Consider the following 17,867-nt stretch of genomic DNA (forward strand, 5'->3'; position numbering starts at 1 on the left):
ATAAAGAAAACAAATTAATTTTTTACTATCGATTTTTTCATCATTTGTTTATTGATATTTTATTATTACATAAAAAAATTATTAAGAAAAAATTAGAATTCACAAAGTTATGAGCAGTCAAGTGGGGGCTCAAAAAAAGAGGGTGTCTTGGCGTGCATGATTCCAACCCTCCTGGTGATCCGAAACATAAAAATAGATGGATTCTTAATTATTATAGATGCCGCTATCGTATGAACTTGGATAGTTAAAAAAAATTTTTTGTTTGAATGGCGGCAGTTTGAAAAAAAAAATTTTTTTTTATGTTTTTTTTTAACAATTCCGAATTTTTTAAAAATACTAAATGAAAAGTTATAGTTTTGGGAAAGGCCATGCGATACGCGATGTATAGAGAAGATCCTCTCCAAATTTGAAGTAAATCGGTTCATTAGAACTCGAGATATCTTTACCGCCAGCTCGAAAAAAGTAGTTCCGAGAAAACCGCGTTCAAAGTTTTGAGACAAGTCGGACCCGAACCGAGGCCACGTCACTAAAACGGCTATAACTCAGGAAATAATAGTAATATTGAAAATCCTTTTAATGACATATTTTTGAATAACTAATCTTTGAAATATGAAAAAAATTTTTTCGATTTTTTCAAAATTCTACAGTAGAATACCCCCTTAATTGGCAAATTTAAATAAAAAAATTAAATATAATAGGATATTAAGCTATATCATTATCATTTAAATGTTTTTTTAAGACATTGCTTATGTAGAAACATTATAAAAAAATAAGTTACAATTTTGCTCTGTTTGACTGCAAGATTTTTCATTTCACATTACCAAGGAATGTGATTATCTTTTTTAGCCCACTCCCCCAAAGAAGCCTCCGCGTCGAAATCTGTCAGTATCACCCACACATCTCACCCCGTTGTCTTCTTCGTGTACTGGTACAAGTACAGGCGCCGGTACGCCTGGATCGCTGACAGGCGCATACGAATACCTGTTCTTAGCACGAAGTGGGGTTCGCAGTCATGGGGATCTTGACACCCTTACTGCCGGCTTGAGTCTGGGTCAAGAGGATTTTTTGCGAGTTGCTGAAGCTTCAGATTACGTCCCGATGAGAATGCAGAATCCTCGGCGTAAACTTAAGCGGCATCCTGACGCATCTAGTCGCGGCAATGCATCTGTGGCAACGCCTTTGAGTCCGACACACTACCAACAACCGCCGACTCCTGAGCATCCACCACCATCAGCGCTTCAGGCTGAAAAGAGCATACATGAACGTATCAGGCCGCTAAGTCAGGTTTGTGAATAGAATTCATCTTATGAGAGTTATTCAAAGGTTTCTTTGTGTTTATAGTTTCAAATATTCAATTGCATTTTTGACAGACAGCGTTTATCCTATGTATCTACAGTATTTAGAATGCTTTTATATCTAATGTAAAGAATTTTTGTCAAGTGACAAATTATTTTATTATTCCTGTGACGCGACTTATTGTGATATTACACAACATAGACTGTGCAATTTTGACAAATCGTAATATTTAAAATGTTAATGTTACTTTATATATGATACCGGGGTTAATGAGTATTAGGAAATAGTTTTTATTTAGATGTAAATATAAACAAACCGACTTCCATGATTAGAGTTATAGTACCTATGTTAAAAAAATTGACCTAATATTATGCTAATAATGTAAATTAGCATTTGTGATCATGTTGCCATTAAAATACATCTGCGTGTGGGTGTACGATCTCTTATTGTTAGTATAAGAATTCACTTTCATTTTGTGATCATCTTCGTGATTTATGTTGTGATGTATAAAGTAAAATAATCAAATTGTTAGTAGTTTATTTAACACAATCGTTAATTCAAGTGTCCTTATAATAAAGAATATTATATAGCGTGATAACATCTTATAGAGTAATCAAATATTTAATGCTTTCGCTACGGCAGTATTTTAAGCAGGAGTGACACTGCTGTATAGAGCAGCGGGCCTCCCAATAGCGCTTCTGAATGAACCAAGCACAAAAACATAATTTATCAGATCATTTAATTAAAATTATCAATAAAACTATATTTAAAAAATACAAATTTCACTTGTCAAGAACTAAAAATTATAATTGTCAATAATTTAACTCGAGTGATGAATATTGAAGCCAGATTTGAAACACTGGATATCGTCTATAGGCGACACCCGTACATACAGGTCGTTATGTGAATATCGTCTATAGACGACCCTCGTACACACAGGTAGTCACGTGGATGTCGTCTATAGGCGACGCTCGTAGCGAAAGGATTAATAGTGATATAATGTATGCATTTTGTCTAATATTTCCGTATATTAAACATATGAATGCAATGTAGCATGATTGAAGCATGTTTATAGCCATTTTTGCATAATGAATGATTACAGTTTCGATTAAATATTATATGTATATGTATGTGCATTTTGTAGAAAACTCATTATATATCATTTATTGTGCATGCTGAAACATTTGGTTGGGAGAGGGCACTATATATGTATATTTAGGGCGGATCAAATTCTATGGGCCAAAAAGTTTATCGGTGCACATCGCGATATTGGTTTCGTTATTTCAAGAATTTCAAATAGTTGTTGTCTCTAAATATTTAAATATTATTTTACAAGACTAGGTTATAGAGATGATTGTCAAAACAAATTTCTTAAAATATTATAGGCTTTTGAAGTGTTTAACCTTTAAATATTATTTTATTTTTATTATAAGTTCATGTATAAACATTATTTCTCTATAAAATTTCACATGCTCAAATTCAGTTTCAAGCTGTGGTTTCTTCGGAAAATCTTATAGAACATGAATTGCAATTGTGCCCCTTCTTGTACCAAATAATTTGACCCACTTTTTATATATGTTATGCATATATGTATACATATATATATATAATATATATATATATATATATATATATGTGTGTGTGTGTGTGTGTGTGTGTGTGTGTGTGTGCAATGTAAATATCTAAATTTGTTGTATAACTTACCCCAAACACGCACTCATTACAAGAAACTAGTTCGATGTATTTTCCATGAATTTTTATCCAACAAGAAGTACTTCATGTTTACTCTTCTGGGATTTTGATGAAACGCATGATGATAGATTTTAAAATCAAACTGAACACCTTAAAATATTATAGGCCTATGAAAAGTGGTTCAATTCTAAAAATTATTTAAAGTTGCGAAAAATAGATCGCGCGTGTACGTACGCGTATAGTGTTCCGTATCAATATGTCTCGATAGCTGCATCAATTAAAGAGCAGTCAGTTGCAATTTTTTGCAACTTGAATTAATTTTTATAGTATAATAGTTAAGCCACTTCTCATAGGCCTATAATATGTTAAGGTGTTTGGTTTGACTGCAAACTCTTCACCATGCGAAGTTTAATCAAAGTCCCTGAAGAGTAAACATGCGGTTTTCCTTGAAAGTTGAATCACAATAAAGTAAACAATTATAAAATCATGAAATATTTTTATTAATCATGATATAAATAAATCACCAATACGTTAAATGCATCATTGTAAATTTCTATGTCTTTGATTAACCTCTGTTTTTTTCTATATTATATGTAAATAATATTAGAATAAACTACTATATTGAAATCGAATATTTTAAATATGTTTTGTAATCACATTTTGAAATTCATTTGCTATAATAAAAGTTTCCCTAAAACAATGAAATATATATGAGGAGTTGGTGACTCAAGTGGACCATCACAAATATACCTGAACTCCATTGAACCATGTAGAAAAATTTGAAATTATATTATTCCTTTTTCTTACTATTTATATTTACATTATTTTACTTGATGCTACATAAGTGAAAATAGTCCCATAGTCTAATCTGGATTTACGTAAAACGTGGAACAACTTTATATTTAGAGATTTTTTGCTACAATTTAACGACACATATAAATATTATGTTCATTCTAGCAACGTTATTTAGTGAAAAACTTATATGCTTACTGCAACTCAGATTGCCCCGATTGCCCCGATGGACCACTCTGTTACCAACTCATGTCAACATTCAGTATTTTTCATATTATTGTAATATTTGTATGAATAGTGCTTATGTGAATACTAGTATTTAAGATATTTAGTATTGCTTACTAAAATATGTATTTTCCACTAATATATGTTATGTATTTTATATGTATTTTTTTATTTAAGAAACTCTATGCAATGTGTAAATTCTAAGTGAATTAATTATTACTTTATAATTAATTAGAACTTTCTGTTTTAAGTAGATTCAAAATGATGTGGTTATGTTTTTGGTATTGTTATGTAATTTAAATTGTTATTTGCATGCACATACATGCTATAAAAAGTTATTATGCACCATGGTATTCAATATTGTTTCGAAATAGTATAAGTATCATGTTCGGTGCTCTTATTTTGTTAAATAAAATTATAAAATTTATTTATTTTTTATTACGTGTATATTTTTATTGCGCTTCGTAATTTATTATAATTTTATTTTCAATTCATGTGAATTGCACTGTTATATATGTATTTGATCATTTGATCATAATTTTTATTTATGTAAATTATTTATATGTTTGCATGTTACTAATATGGGATGATAAGAGTTATTGAGACCGACCACCTAAGTAACATGAGCAGTAACGATGTGAAAAAATATATGTCTAAATGTTGGGTTTATATCTCATTGGGTTTGTTTTATCATTGTGGAGTTAGGAAAATAAGTTACGTTTTATCAATTGATCGGATTAAAACGTTGAGTTGTTGCCAAATCCAGGCGATATTTTCGTTAACTTTGAAGCAATAATAATAACTCGTTATCTGATAGTTTTGATATAGAGTATATCAATTGAAATCGAAATATAAATTATTCGATTCCCGTTTGATAATTAGCTGAACAATATGCTCTTTTGTGTGTTTTTTTCATAAGAGCTTCTTTATTATACGATTTTATTGATGATTTTTAAATTTGGTAATCGTGGAAATCCTTCTTTTTCTCTTTAAATACGGAATAGATGTATTTTAATTCCTTCGCTACGAATGTCGTCTATGGACGACATCCCCTCCACTACCTGTGTGTACGAGTGTCGTTCATGGACGATATCCGTACGACGTGCTGTGTGTACGGGTGCCGACATGTTTTGTATCGGTCTTTGTTTCAAAATATATCAATATGAGTTATACTATTGGTAATTTTAATTTTTAGTGTTTTTTAGTTCAATAGAAGCGCAAATTTTAATTCAATACATTTTTATTAATAATAATAGAAATATCTTAATATAAATCGTTGTGCCTGCTCCGTTCAGTAGCGCTATTAATGGACACACCGTTTCGTACAGCAACGACACTCCTGTGGAAAACCCTCTCGTAGCGAAAGGGTTAAATGCTGTTAATTGAAATAAAATCATGTCAAATAAAATTGTCTGTTGCTTTTTTATACAATTGAATATCGATGAAGTTTGCGTTATCTATTTCAATTACAGGAATATAAGCGTCGTTCGATGCTAAATTCGATGGGCGGCGAGGCTCATCGCGAGTGTGAAACAGAAACCGAAACTGACCCCCGTGATTCAACGGGCGTTCCACTGGCTTCCCTGGGGGCATCGAGCGGGTCGCTTTCGTCTAGCGTGTCTTTGTCTGATCGAAGCGCCTCGACGGATTGCGTGGAGGAGTTCGTTGGAGATGTTCCTTTTGCAGGTTAGTGGAAATATATTTTACTTTTAAATATTGCACATTTTTAGTTAATTATCGGGGACAAGAAAATATTTTAAGATTGTCTTGCAAACATGTTTTTGATGACTTTTGACGATTACACGCGACAGTTTCAAAGTATAACTCGTCATAGGTCTGTCTATAAACGAGGCAGTGTACGGTCTATGCATGCCGGCTGTGAGCGACGTTTCGTGGACAGTAGGCGCCGTACCGAAGTGGTTAATTTAGTCTTTGCATTTGCATAATAATTATTCGTACATGACGTATCTCTATATGAACTATCAAGTTATAATTCAGGGTATTTTTTGAAAAGTAACGACGTACGTGATTGATTTTATGTTCGTTGTGTTGCCAAAACATAATATGTTTAATGTAAAGCTGATTTAAATAATATCTCAGTTTTCTAGTCATTTCTTCATATTCTTTTTTTAATTTAAGTTTTTTTATAGATCAACTTCTTTTAATCTTTTAATTGCATTTTACCGTTTACAATAATCTTTTCTGCCTTTTTAATAATATAATAATTTAGTAATTATGCAGTTATCGATGTCTTGACATGCCTTCACATTTTTCATGATTTTTTCATTTCAACATGATCACGATTTTTAAAATATTTTAATGTTTTGCGAGTTTGGTTTCGTCTTCTACTTAATTTCCATATTAAAAGTTACTAGATGATGTAGCATTTTGCCTTTAGGTAAGATGCGAACTTGTAATAATCTATTGATAAATTTTGAAGAAACGCGGTCCATAATTCCAAATTTTGATAAATATTTATGATTAAACCACATTTTGTAGTCTCGCTATATAATAAATTATATGTTATATCATTATGTTCAATATTAATATAATATTTTAGCATGTTCGTTACGACGATGAACTTTATCGTTATACAGAGTTTTATCATTATCGTCTAAAAAAAATCTACAATTAATTACGAAAAAACAACACTGCCGATTTTTGCCAAAAACCAATCACCATGATTTTCAATTGATATTTTTTGAGCAGTTTGTGAATTTTCAAAAGCGTTTCCGGATTTTTGACGAAAGATTTTTGACGTAGACGAAAAACTTTCTACATTTCTGCTAAGTCATCCAGAAAACATAACTAGCAAATCGGATTTTGTGGCGAAAAACATAAACTTCTCTTTTGGAAAGTTAGTATAATAAAATTTTATCTCCTAAGCATAAAAAAATTGTTGCATATAATTATAATGTAAAAGAAGTAGCGGAATGAAATCCTAGAACAAATGCCTAATTCATTATTACCTAGATAATGTCAAGTAATAATTTATATTCTGTTTATAAAAGTAAAGTGAATGAAAAACACTTAATAACATCAATAAAATTTGAACTCAGATATTCCATTTTTTGGAGATATTGATATTTTAACCCTCGGTAGCTGGTGGTTCGCGGTAGCTCTGTATGAATAATATTTTTTATTCTACATTTAATATTCTTCATGCATCAGTTAAAATATTCATATAACTAATGCAGAATATAAATATTTCTCGATTCTAATTCTAGATCTACGTTATCTTACTATTAGTATGTTGCAACATATCAAAATAGCATAACGAAGTTTTCGAATCTTGTGATACGATATCAAATTTATGAGCATGTTGCTCAAATATCATGTTTCTCTCTTGCAACAGAAAAGTCGTTCTTGAGATGCCCGGAGAACAATACAACATATTTATTTAATTTCAGAACATCGTGTAATTGATCATATTTCATGAATTGTTTAATTATTTGATGTTATTTGAATTATTATTTTTTAAAATTATCAATCAATATCTCAACGTATCAAATTATTAATCAACATATTATAACGTAAACAGTCATACTAAAATTATTCTCACTGAATTTCATCTCTTGTTTACCAAAACAATTTTTTATGATTTATTGTAATCGTCCAAAAATCAAAATTGAAAGGTACGATGCCATACACCACTAGTTTAATTTCAATGATTGTTAATATTTTGATTTACTTTTTCAATTTATTGCTGGTACGATATTTAAAAAAATAGCCTACTATCACAAAGTTTATTCCATCTTGATAGTACGTTTGTAATGTACTAATATAATGTTTCTATGCAAGAAATCAGGTGTTTCAAACGATCAGTTGTCAGCTTGTATAAATTTATGACTGCAATACTACATATTATACGCATCAATGCCAACCATTTCTATAAGGCGTATAATTTATTCAAACATGCATTTATATTAATAAATATGCGAAAACAATTGGTTTAGTTTTGCGATTTATTGTATGAATGAGATCAATTGTACCGTAAAGAAATAGGCGTTAAGGAAGGTTACCGAAGGTATCGAGAAAAATGCTAGACGTGGATATAATTTTTTTTTCATGTTGTTTGTTTTTTTTATATGTTTGTTCGGTTTTATTATTAATTGTATTTTTTTTTCAAAAATGTAATGACACAAATGAATTTGATTTTGAACAAAAATGCTCAATCGCAGGAACTTTTTTTTATTAATGTCATATAGAAATTGTAGTGCGTAATTTGCATAATCAATAAAGCCACTCGTAAATAAATCAATTATATAGAAGGTAATGATTTTTTCTATACTACTAAATTTTTATTTAATTTTTTATAACAGCAATCACTTTGAATGAAGAATCTTACAAATTTAAAAATCACGTAATAAAAAGTAATTGAAAACGCAATGCACTTCGAAATAATTTAAAAAAATTGATGCAATTATTATCGTTAAAACGCCTGCTGTTGTTCAAATTATTCGATATTTTTAAATTATGTTTCACTGAATTTTAATTAGTATCAAATCGTTTGGTAATTTATTTCGTTGATTGCAATTTTATACAAAATTTATATATGGTTTGAAACCTATTTTTGTTAAAGGATTGTGTGTAAAAAACTTGTATTAGTTTCTACCAATTTAAGACGATGGAAATGTGTTCAAGGGTATGAAAATATTAGAACTGATTGACAATTTTTTATCAATTTCCAAGAATTTTATTTGATCAAATTAAATTGTTTATGACCAATTTTTGACTCGTAGAATTTAGAATTGTGATTTATGGCGATCACCACATATGAATTAATAAACTCTGTTGCTAGCCTACAAATTCTCATCTCAAAAAAAAAAAATCTAGGCTTTTAAAAGTAACCAATTTATCCTCATCTATTTGTTGTGATTAGTGTTCTACATATATAAAATCTATTCTGATACCTCGCTAATAAAATAAACAAGTGTTAAATTTACTCGTTATATAATGCGGCGGATTACATCTGCTAAATTCCTTTTCTTACTTTAAATCAAACTTGAGAATTAATGAATAATTCTTAAATACTTGTATTTAAATTGACATCTGATTATTCGTGTGATATGCATTTTGCTCAAGGATAAAATAATAAGTGCTTAGTGCATTGATAACTACTATAAATAATGGCGGTTTACTAATCGTACAATTCTATATATCTAATTATATAGCTGATTTGTATTTAACTCGTAATTTAATCTAATCATAAAATATAATTAAGACATTCACTCATTTCTGAAAGAAAATGCATATGTTACTCAGACCACATGTGTTCAAAATCAAATGGAAGAAGTTAATCGAAATATGTTCGTTGTTTATTTTCACACCTGATAAAATAATTTTAACTAGCAGACTAATCACTGATCGTTTATTCGCATTCTTCTATTTGTATGTTAATACATAAACTTAATAAAAACATGATAGATTGTTAATATTAAATCTGATAATCAAACTTTATTTTGTCTGTTTCTGAATAATTTCTTTCAGTTTCTTGAAAATTCTATTTAATATTTTTTTTATTAAAAGTTTGAATATTTAGATTGATAATTAATTAATTATGCGATAATATGTTCAAAAAATTTAATTCCTATATAAAATTAATGCGTAAAGATATAACTATACACATTGTGATAGTATTGAGCCCGCTGTAGCGTAATAAGGACGTGTGCTAGCACAAACTAGTCCCAACCCCGGTCAGCACGATATCAGGCAGCGTGATATATTTCAAATTTAATCTCAAATGATAATCGCCTTAATTTCGTGGCATGACTGCATATAAAAATATGCAGTCAAAAATACTATTAAGCATAGTCATAATATGTCAGAAATAGGATATTGACAACTGCTGGGTTGCTTTTCAAACAAGTCATACAATAATATGTCAGAACAATTTCTGAATGTCCTTGTAATATGGGCAGGCTGTAAATGAAAAATAATTAAAAATAACATGGCGATTGTATATGCATTATATATAAGAAATATCGTAATGAAATCTATAACCTTTTTTAATTACCAGTTTTGTCAGATCGAAACTTTTTCTTATTGTCTCGTTTGCGTTTTTGAATTATCGACTCCGAGTGTACAATGCTTATGAGCCTGACCTTCCTTCGTCTCATGTTGTAATTTTCACCAATAATAATTATGTGCTGTATATAATTTCTGTGAAAATTATTGATCATTATACGATTTATCGTGATTGGAATTTGAATAAAGAAACAAACAAAACATAAAAATGCATCGCGGTACAAAGTGCAAATTAGTTGACGGTTGTGACCATAAAATGCAACTAGAAGAAAGAAATTTAAAATTTATTTTTGTAAATGAAATATGCGTTCGAAACCCCTTTCAAATTAAGCTATAAAATGTAATAGAAATCAACAAAATTTATTAATTCCAATAAACACCATTTTATAATATCAACTAGCTCAAGAATATAGTAATTTTTAGAGTTATCACAAGACGTTTTTTAAAGATGCATTTTAATATTTGGGCTCTCCGTGCATTAGTGGTTAGAGCTACGAGATTTCAATTTTAAAGTTTTAGATACGATACGCATCGGACAGTATGATGTCAAGCTGTAGTGACATTGGTTTTTACTTGGAAATATAGATAGCAATATGTTCCCAAATGAATAATATTTTATCAGTATTACAAAAATTATAATAATAAATTCATCAGATAGAGATTGGACAACCGTTTGGGTTGCCGATCTATAAAGCCACGTCGTTTAAAAAGTCAGCACAGCAGTTCATAAGTCTCGATAATTTCAAAATAATTCATCTTCAAGTCAACAGTATAATCTGAAATTGTCGCATACCTTCAAAAAATATAATTGAAAATTGTTTTTTTATCATTACTGAGATAAATTGATTTATAACTCAAATGAATTCTTGTTCTGCAAAAGGTTTTAGTCGTGTGTGTATGTCAGATCATTTATTAAAATTGTTTTAATTATTCAATTAAAATTGCTCGTTGCGATTGTACTGGAATATTCGAGGTCATTCTTTTAATTTGAAGTTCACAGGCTCAAGGATATTTTTTATTCTCAATGAAGAACTACAATTTAATTAATAAGGATACGCTTTTGAACGTTATCTAGCAATAATTAAAGCAATAATAAAAGACTTAACTGTGAAATCAATTTAATGTAGGAATTAGGATAATGCATTCCATTGTGAAATTTTAGACAATTTCAGCCAAAATGCACTCCGTTATATTATTCTTTATGAAAGTACATATAAAATAGTCTTAATGTGGTGTTACTCAAAATGGCATGAAGAACCAGTGATGAATGTAATTTTCAATTTTAAGAAAATGTTGCGAAAAATGCAAATTTAATTGTTTAATTAAACTTTTTTTTAAAAAATACTAAACACTAGCTTTCGAATATGGAAATTTCAACAAATTCAGAAATAATGATTATAATTGCATTGAATGATGCAACATCTTAAGTAGTGTAACATTTGATGAAGTAAATTTTTGTTCGTTTCGCACGTGCTAGTTCAAGTTGATCACGACTTTCGCAGCCGACAATCCCTTTATTGTTTTAGATCGTTGTACAATACTATGAATATTTCAACATCGCGCTTCTACGTGAAATTTATTCTCTATGTGCAGGTGAATGGCTCGTAACAATTTGTCAGAACAAGTTCACTTTTTGAGCGAATTCGAATTTTCTAACTGAAGTAAGATTTATTATTTATATTGTTCATTTAAAAAAATCATGGTTAAAATACGTACTGACGAAATATATTACAATATTATTACACCAGTAATATCTTCTAGTCATACATACTCTTGTATATAGTAAATTGTATTTCTTTCAGAGATTGGTCTCATCTTGTTTGATTTATATGTACTAAATGAAGAATAAATATTCTAAATGTTTTAAAATAATTGTAATATTTTAATTGTTAAAAATTGTTAGGAATGCCTTTTTAACCACACAACAAAGTAACGGTATATGGATTAATATTTTCTAATTTGAGTTGTTTTTAGTCATTATTAGTTTCTTTTATTATTTGCGATTTTAGAACTAGGTGTTCTATCGTAACCTAGTATATTTCTCGAGATGCAACCCAGTGGTCAACCACTCTTCTTTTCCCTGTGTAGATTATTATATTAGATACGTTTATTTAATGGTTTTTTGTATATCGAAGGAAATGCGTTCATGCATTCCAGAATGGTCTTTTGTCTGGGTATGTCGGACTCAATACCGCCCGGGTATAACACCGTCTAAAACCTCCCCTTGTCTCTCGCCTTTTGTCCTCACGGAAACCTCCGTTAGGTATTTCTTCCCCACTCCATGGGGGAAGGATCTAGAATACTATAATTCTCGCTCTGAAATTATACTTCTTTTTTAAGTAATGCCATAAGCTTTTCTTTGTATAATGGCGTTGTCGCATATGTGTTGCAGCAATGCCCCTGAAATTAGTCAGTTATTATTACTAATGTAAAATGTATGTTGGGAAAAACATACTTGTCAGACTCATCATACTGTAGAAAAGAGTAGATACATGTATTTTTGTTTAAACATATTCTTCGAGAATTGTATGAACTGGCTTTTAAAATTATCTCGCAATTAACTTTACTGTACTTAATTCCAATTAATATCACAATTCAATTTATTTTTCATAAAAAACAGAGTTTTATTAAGCGTTTGGCCGTGTCTTGTAATATCTTGACGTTTACACGAAGTATGAAGTTTAGCAAATGTAAGAGGTTTGCAATTAAATTTTTTATTTCATTTTTTTACTCTATAAATTTTTTTATCGAAGTGATTTCGAAAAAAATACTTGTCAGAAGACCTACTTCACTAATTTCTTTAACTGCAGAAGATGTGATATATGTACATATGTATTATTTTATACATATTTTTTGAGAAAATTGTATGGAATGGCTTTGGAAGTTATTTTGCAATTGTCTTATTTCTTATATTTCAATTAATATCACAATTCGAATTTCTCAACGTAAATAACAATCTGATTTTAAATATATGTGTCTTTTTGACATTTTTACGTTTCAATTTGTTCCTGCGGAATAAAACGATGGTTTTACATGAAATATTTAGCAACATAGCAACAGTTATAAATGCAATTTTTCACTTTTATTTTAATATCTAATTATTACTTTAGGCATAAATAAAATATTTAATATAAATATCACTTTATCTATTTTGTAGTGTTTGAGATATTTTCTAGTGTTTTGTTTGAATATGCAATTTGAAACGATGGAATACTTTTGGTTTTTCTGTTAATGTAAATATTATTATTCGTAAAGGAAAAGAAGGTCAGGTTTTTCAAACAATGTTGAGGTTGATGCATTTTTAATCTTAATCTATTGCAAATATTTTTGATTCTAGATCTATCTTATATCGTAAATCCAGATGTTCAATTTAGATAGTGTCGTTAGATTTCAAGTTAGATAGTGCAATCTTTTTTTTAAGTGTCGGTATTTTTAATTAAAATTTTTCACATTATCTTTGGAGAAGGTTGTCTTTAAAATATGACAAACATATTTACTAATATATTTATTTTCTCATTTTAAAATCTGTGTTAGATATTTGTTGTTCAGATATATGACTATGCTGTCTCACGTTATCAAATAACGTTCCACCTCAACTTGATAAAAGTTTTCTACAATTCATTTTCGTATCTTTTGAATTATGTAAGATATTTGATATGGCTAGATAACATATGTAAATATTGGTTCGTTTTAACCTAATCATCTCGTATTTAAATCTGTTCCAAATAATTGATTTGGAATCCTACCGTTTTTTCAACCGATTATGGACAGGTCCAGCGGTCTAAACCGAAATGGGTAAATCATGTCATTAATTTATTTTATAGAGAACGAGAAAGTTCTGTACTCAGTTTTACTAATCTCAATTAATAATCTTTTCTTAAATCTTAAATTATTTTTTGTTAAATTGCAAATTTAATTTATCTTCATAAACTATAGAGAGAGATTTCATCTCCTTGTATAATAATTAAAAAAAAAAGATTACACAAGATGCATCCACTTGACTCGTTATAACTATAGTCGCTATAGTTCTTAAAAAACCGGTGCATCGTAATTTTCTAGTGTCATTTTTTGTATTATTGTTTAGAAATGAAGAAAATTAAATTACGCTTTCATCTTTCATTCAGAACGGATTGAGTTATAAAAAGTACCGACAACGTAGAAAATTTTATGATATCTAGAGGTCAGTGTACGTTTAATTGTCGGAAATAGAAAAACAAATAAGTTGTCGAAATGATGAATTTGTAGTATATACGAAACTATCAAAATAAATATAAAAAAAAAATGTCGTTATAGAAATATAATCAAATTGTCATATCTCTATTACTTAAAATTTCTAGAATATGTTCAAAGTTTGCAATGCACTAGTCGAATATTTTCTCTATTAAACACAGGGTAAATTTTTTGGTATACTTTCTGGTTAATATTTCTATAAAATTTAATCACTGGTTGTTTTATTGTTTGCATATTATAAGTAAATCAAGTAGGTATCTTATAATGACGACATAAGATGTGAAAATTTTTCTTAATGAAGATAATATAATATATTATTACTCGAGTGCATAGTTTATACTACTGAATTTATGTATACTTTTAATAGAAAATGAAATTTACTTATTTTTTAAAATGAATAATTAAATGAAAAGTTATCATAGCTGTTTGATATTTAGTTGATCTTAGCTAATTTTTATACATTAATCTTACAATTTTGACTCACTAAGCTACCTAGTCGTATTAATAGGAGAAAAAATATATAGGTATGGGCTATTATTATTTTGTACCAGGGGCGACCTAGGGGCTATTTGTAACAGGGTAACTAGTAACGGGTGTGTTTTCAATAGAGATGAAGAAAACGAGGGAATAAAAAAAGTGGTCACATAAGCACATGGGCAGTTATACAAATTATAGACAGATAGGCTGGCGAAGCGAAGCGAAGAAGTAGACAGGTAGACAGGTAAACAGTTGGACAGGAAGATATATATAAAACAAAAAACATTGATGTTTATGCAACTTGCTATAGGGCAAAATACCACTTACAATTACATAATTTTATAACTGCACGATTTTCAAAGGCCTAATGCATTTGGGGTTTGTTTGACTATCAACCTTATTATATCACCATACGAAGTTTCATCAAAATCCCAGAAAAGTAAAGAAAGGTTTTTGACAGTGAATTTACATTAGAATTTGACTTTGTGTTAATTTAATTATTTACATTGAATACTTACTGTCCGCGTTATATCTAAAATAACATTTTCGAAAAAAACAATAATGTTTAAATAGCCAAACTCTAAGATATGACGTATAGACTTACTAGTATTTTCTTCTATCCTAATCTGTTTGCTGATTCTGTAAATATATTTAAATAATAAGAAAAACATAAACTAAGACATATTAACACTGGTGTTCATAGACTTATTGCTTGTTTTATATTCGCATGTGTCGGTCTATTTTTATGTTTTTCCTGCATTATTCAAATTGACCGTTTTTTAATAGGTGTCTTCGCCGTAACTTTGTCCTGGCTGAAGGCCAAAAGACACATTATGTCTGGCAAACAAACCACCGGATATTTGAATACGGCTTAAAAAAGAATAATCACAATAACGATCATACAATAAAACTAACTAATACAAGAATTGACTTTTAATTGAGTGTGAATTTCATTTTGTATACTTCTGAGAATTGATTTTCGATTGGCGAATTTCTTGTTTACCTTTCTTAGTAACACGTTAGCGTATTTTTTATCGTTTTACAAATCGCATTATCTATTTTGTGAATGGTCAAACATATATCAAGTTAATTAGCGTAATCGATGGATGATAAGATAAATATTTTACGAAAATATATGCTTTACTTGAAATCAATTATAAAATCTTTGTAAATATTCTAGTTCACTTGCAGTTGAAGAAAATTATGGGTAATTACAAAGTCGAAATCTAACACTTAATGAGGGTATCTGGTAAGGCAATGATTGAAAACTATAATTATAAAAAATATAATTGCGTTTTACAATTTAAATTCTATATGTCTACTTATATACAACATAATTGGGAAAGGTACATGATAATGCACGAGTAGAATTCATTCAAGAAGTACTTATTCGTTCTGTGATAGAAAGACTGTCGATGAAGGATTGAATAATTTGATCACAAACTGCCAAATCAAAGTTTATTTATCATAATTATATGACTAATGTTTTAATGCGAAAAAAGTTTATATAGTGGTTGATAACTTGAAATTCAGATTGGTTCACACAATGTGTAGTCATTCTGTCAAACTGTAGTCATCAAGCAGAAAATGCAAACTATAAACGCTTCTTGTATTCTTGGATTTGTGAATTTGTGTTACAGTAATTTTAAGGGGGTATTCTACTTTAGAGGCTTGAATTTTATGCGATTTTTGAAAGACCGTAACAAAAAGGCAAACAAAATATTTACTATATTTTCACGAGTCAATAATGTTCAGAGAATATAAAAAAAATTAATTCAAAATAGTCAAAAAGTTTTATTGAATTAGGTAAGGTAATTAGGTAAATTAGATAAAAAAGTTAGAGGGCTCAAAAATTGGCACCTGACCATACTCATGATTTTAGCCTTCCAAATAATTGAAGAATATATATATATATTATATATATATATATATATATATATGTATATATATCATACATATACAGGGTGTCCCAGAACTTAACGTTAAGCCGAAACAGGGGCCAGTACTATCATATTGACCTTAACTGTCCTGTAAAAGTTATATCACGTCGTTTGTAAATAAAGAGCTTTCAAGTTCAAAGCTTTGATGGAATTATGACCATTTTTCTGTTTTTGGAGTTATTTTTTATTAATTTTGTTCATTTAAACTTTGGAACCGTAACCGTTAAATACATTTCTAGGACTGCAGCAAAAATAACACAAACTGCCCAAGTTTTTAAGAATTAAGACTTTTGTTGAACTATGAATTTAAAATTATCAAAATCGGTCGACTTTGAGAAACTTTTCTTAAAAAAAAAAATGTAATTGTGTTGGCAAGTTTTATTAAAAGTTGGCGCATTAAATCAAGATTGTAAGATAGTAAAATATTTGATAATTTTATTCTTGAAAAATTTCGAGTAAAAAAATCGAGTAAAAAAATATGTTTTGTGAAAAAAATATTGCTAGTTAGGTGTTGGTGAAAATGATTATCTTTTTCTCTAACATGTGTGTGCTTGTGTATATACCTTGTACAGAACATGAACAAAGTTCCTAGCCGGTTATGATAATGAAATTAAGAAACGAATATTTTTTCAAATGAAACATGAGGCAAATTAATGAAGAATCTTTGACTACAACCTGTGCGTGCATCAAACAGGTCTCTTAAGACGTTGTACATAAATTTCAAACTCGGATTTCCAGCGCATCGATTACCATAATTTCGTTTTTATATCACATTAATATCTAGAAAATTATATTTGTATAATTAACGTCTTTTCATATAAAGCGAAAGTGAAAGTATGCATAAGTTTTTACTTAGTTGATGATTTTTATATCGTGATCATAAATGTTTTATTTATATTTGCGTTTATGTAATTGCGAGTGTAATTATTGTTGATTTTATGAATAGTTATCTTTTTTATAATTTTGTAATAATTGTTTGCTAAGTTTTTATCTTCCATTGTTCATTGTGGGAATCAGTCGTCTTCGGAGCCTTTCAATCAGTCAAAGTCAGTTCTGACGCATGATCTCATATTTGTCATTTCATAACATCCAATTAACTGGATGATCCAGAGAATTTCTGACTTTTAGTTTTTTAATTTTAATATAAAATCAGAAACCGTAGTCTCTGCTAATTCGAAACAAAACATT

At 29.0% G+C, this 17,867-nt stretch overlaps 1 protein-coding gene across 1 annotated transcript; it reads left to right on the forward strand.

Moving 5' to 3' along the window:
* Positions 1-846: 846 nt before the first annotated feature.
* LOC113365572 lies at positions 847-5,691 on the forward strand (the record flags this gene model as incomplete). Its single annotated transcript, XM_026607099.1, has 2 exons — positions 847-1,284; positions 5,478-5,691. Coding segments are annotated over 2 exons (652 nt in total), but the record flags the coding sequence as incomplete, so codon positions are not given.
* Positions 5,692-17,867: the final 12,176 nt, after the last annotated feature.

This window comes from Ctenocephalides felis, unplaced genomic scaffold (genome assembly GCF_003426905.1).
Source record: "Ctenocephalides felis isolate EL2017-DRISC unplaced genomic scaffold, ASM342690v1 CF-g0.4_SCAFFOLD_01124, whole genome shotgun sequence".
Taxonomy (NCBI): Eukaryota; Metazoa; Arthropoda; class Insecta; order Siphonaptera; family Pulicidae; genus Ctenocephalides; species Ctenocephalides felis.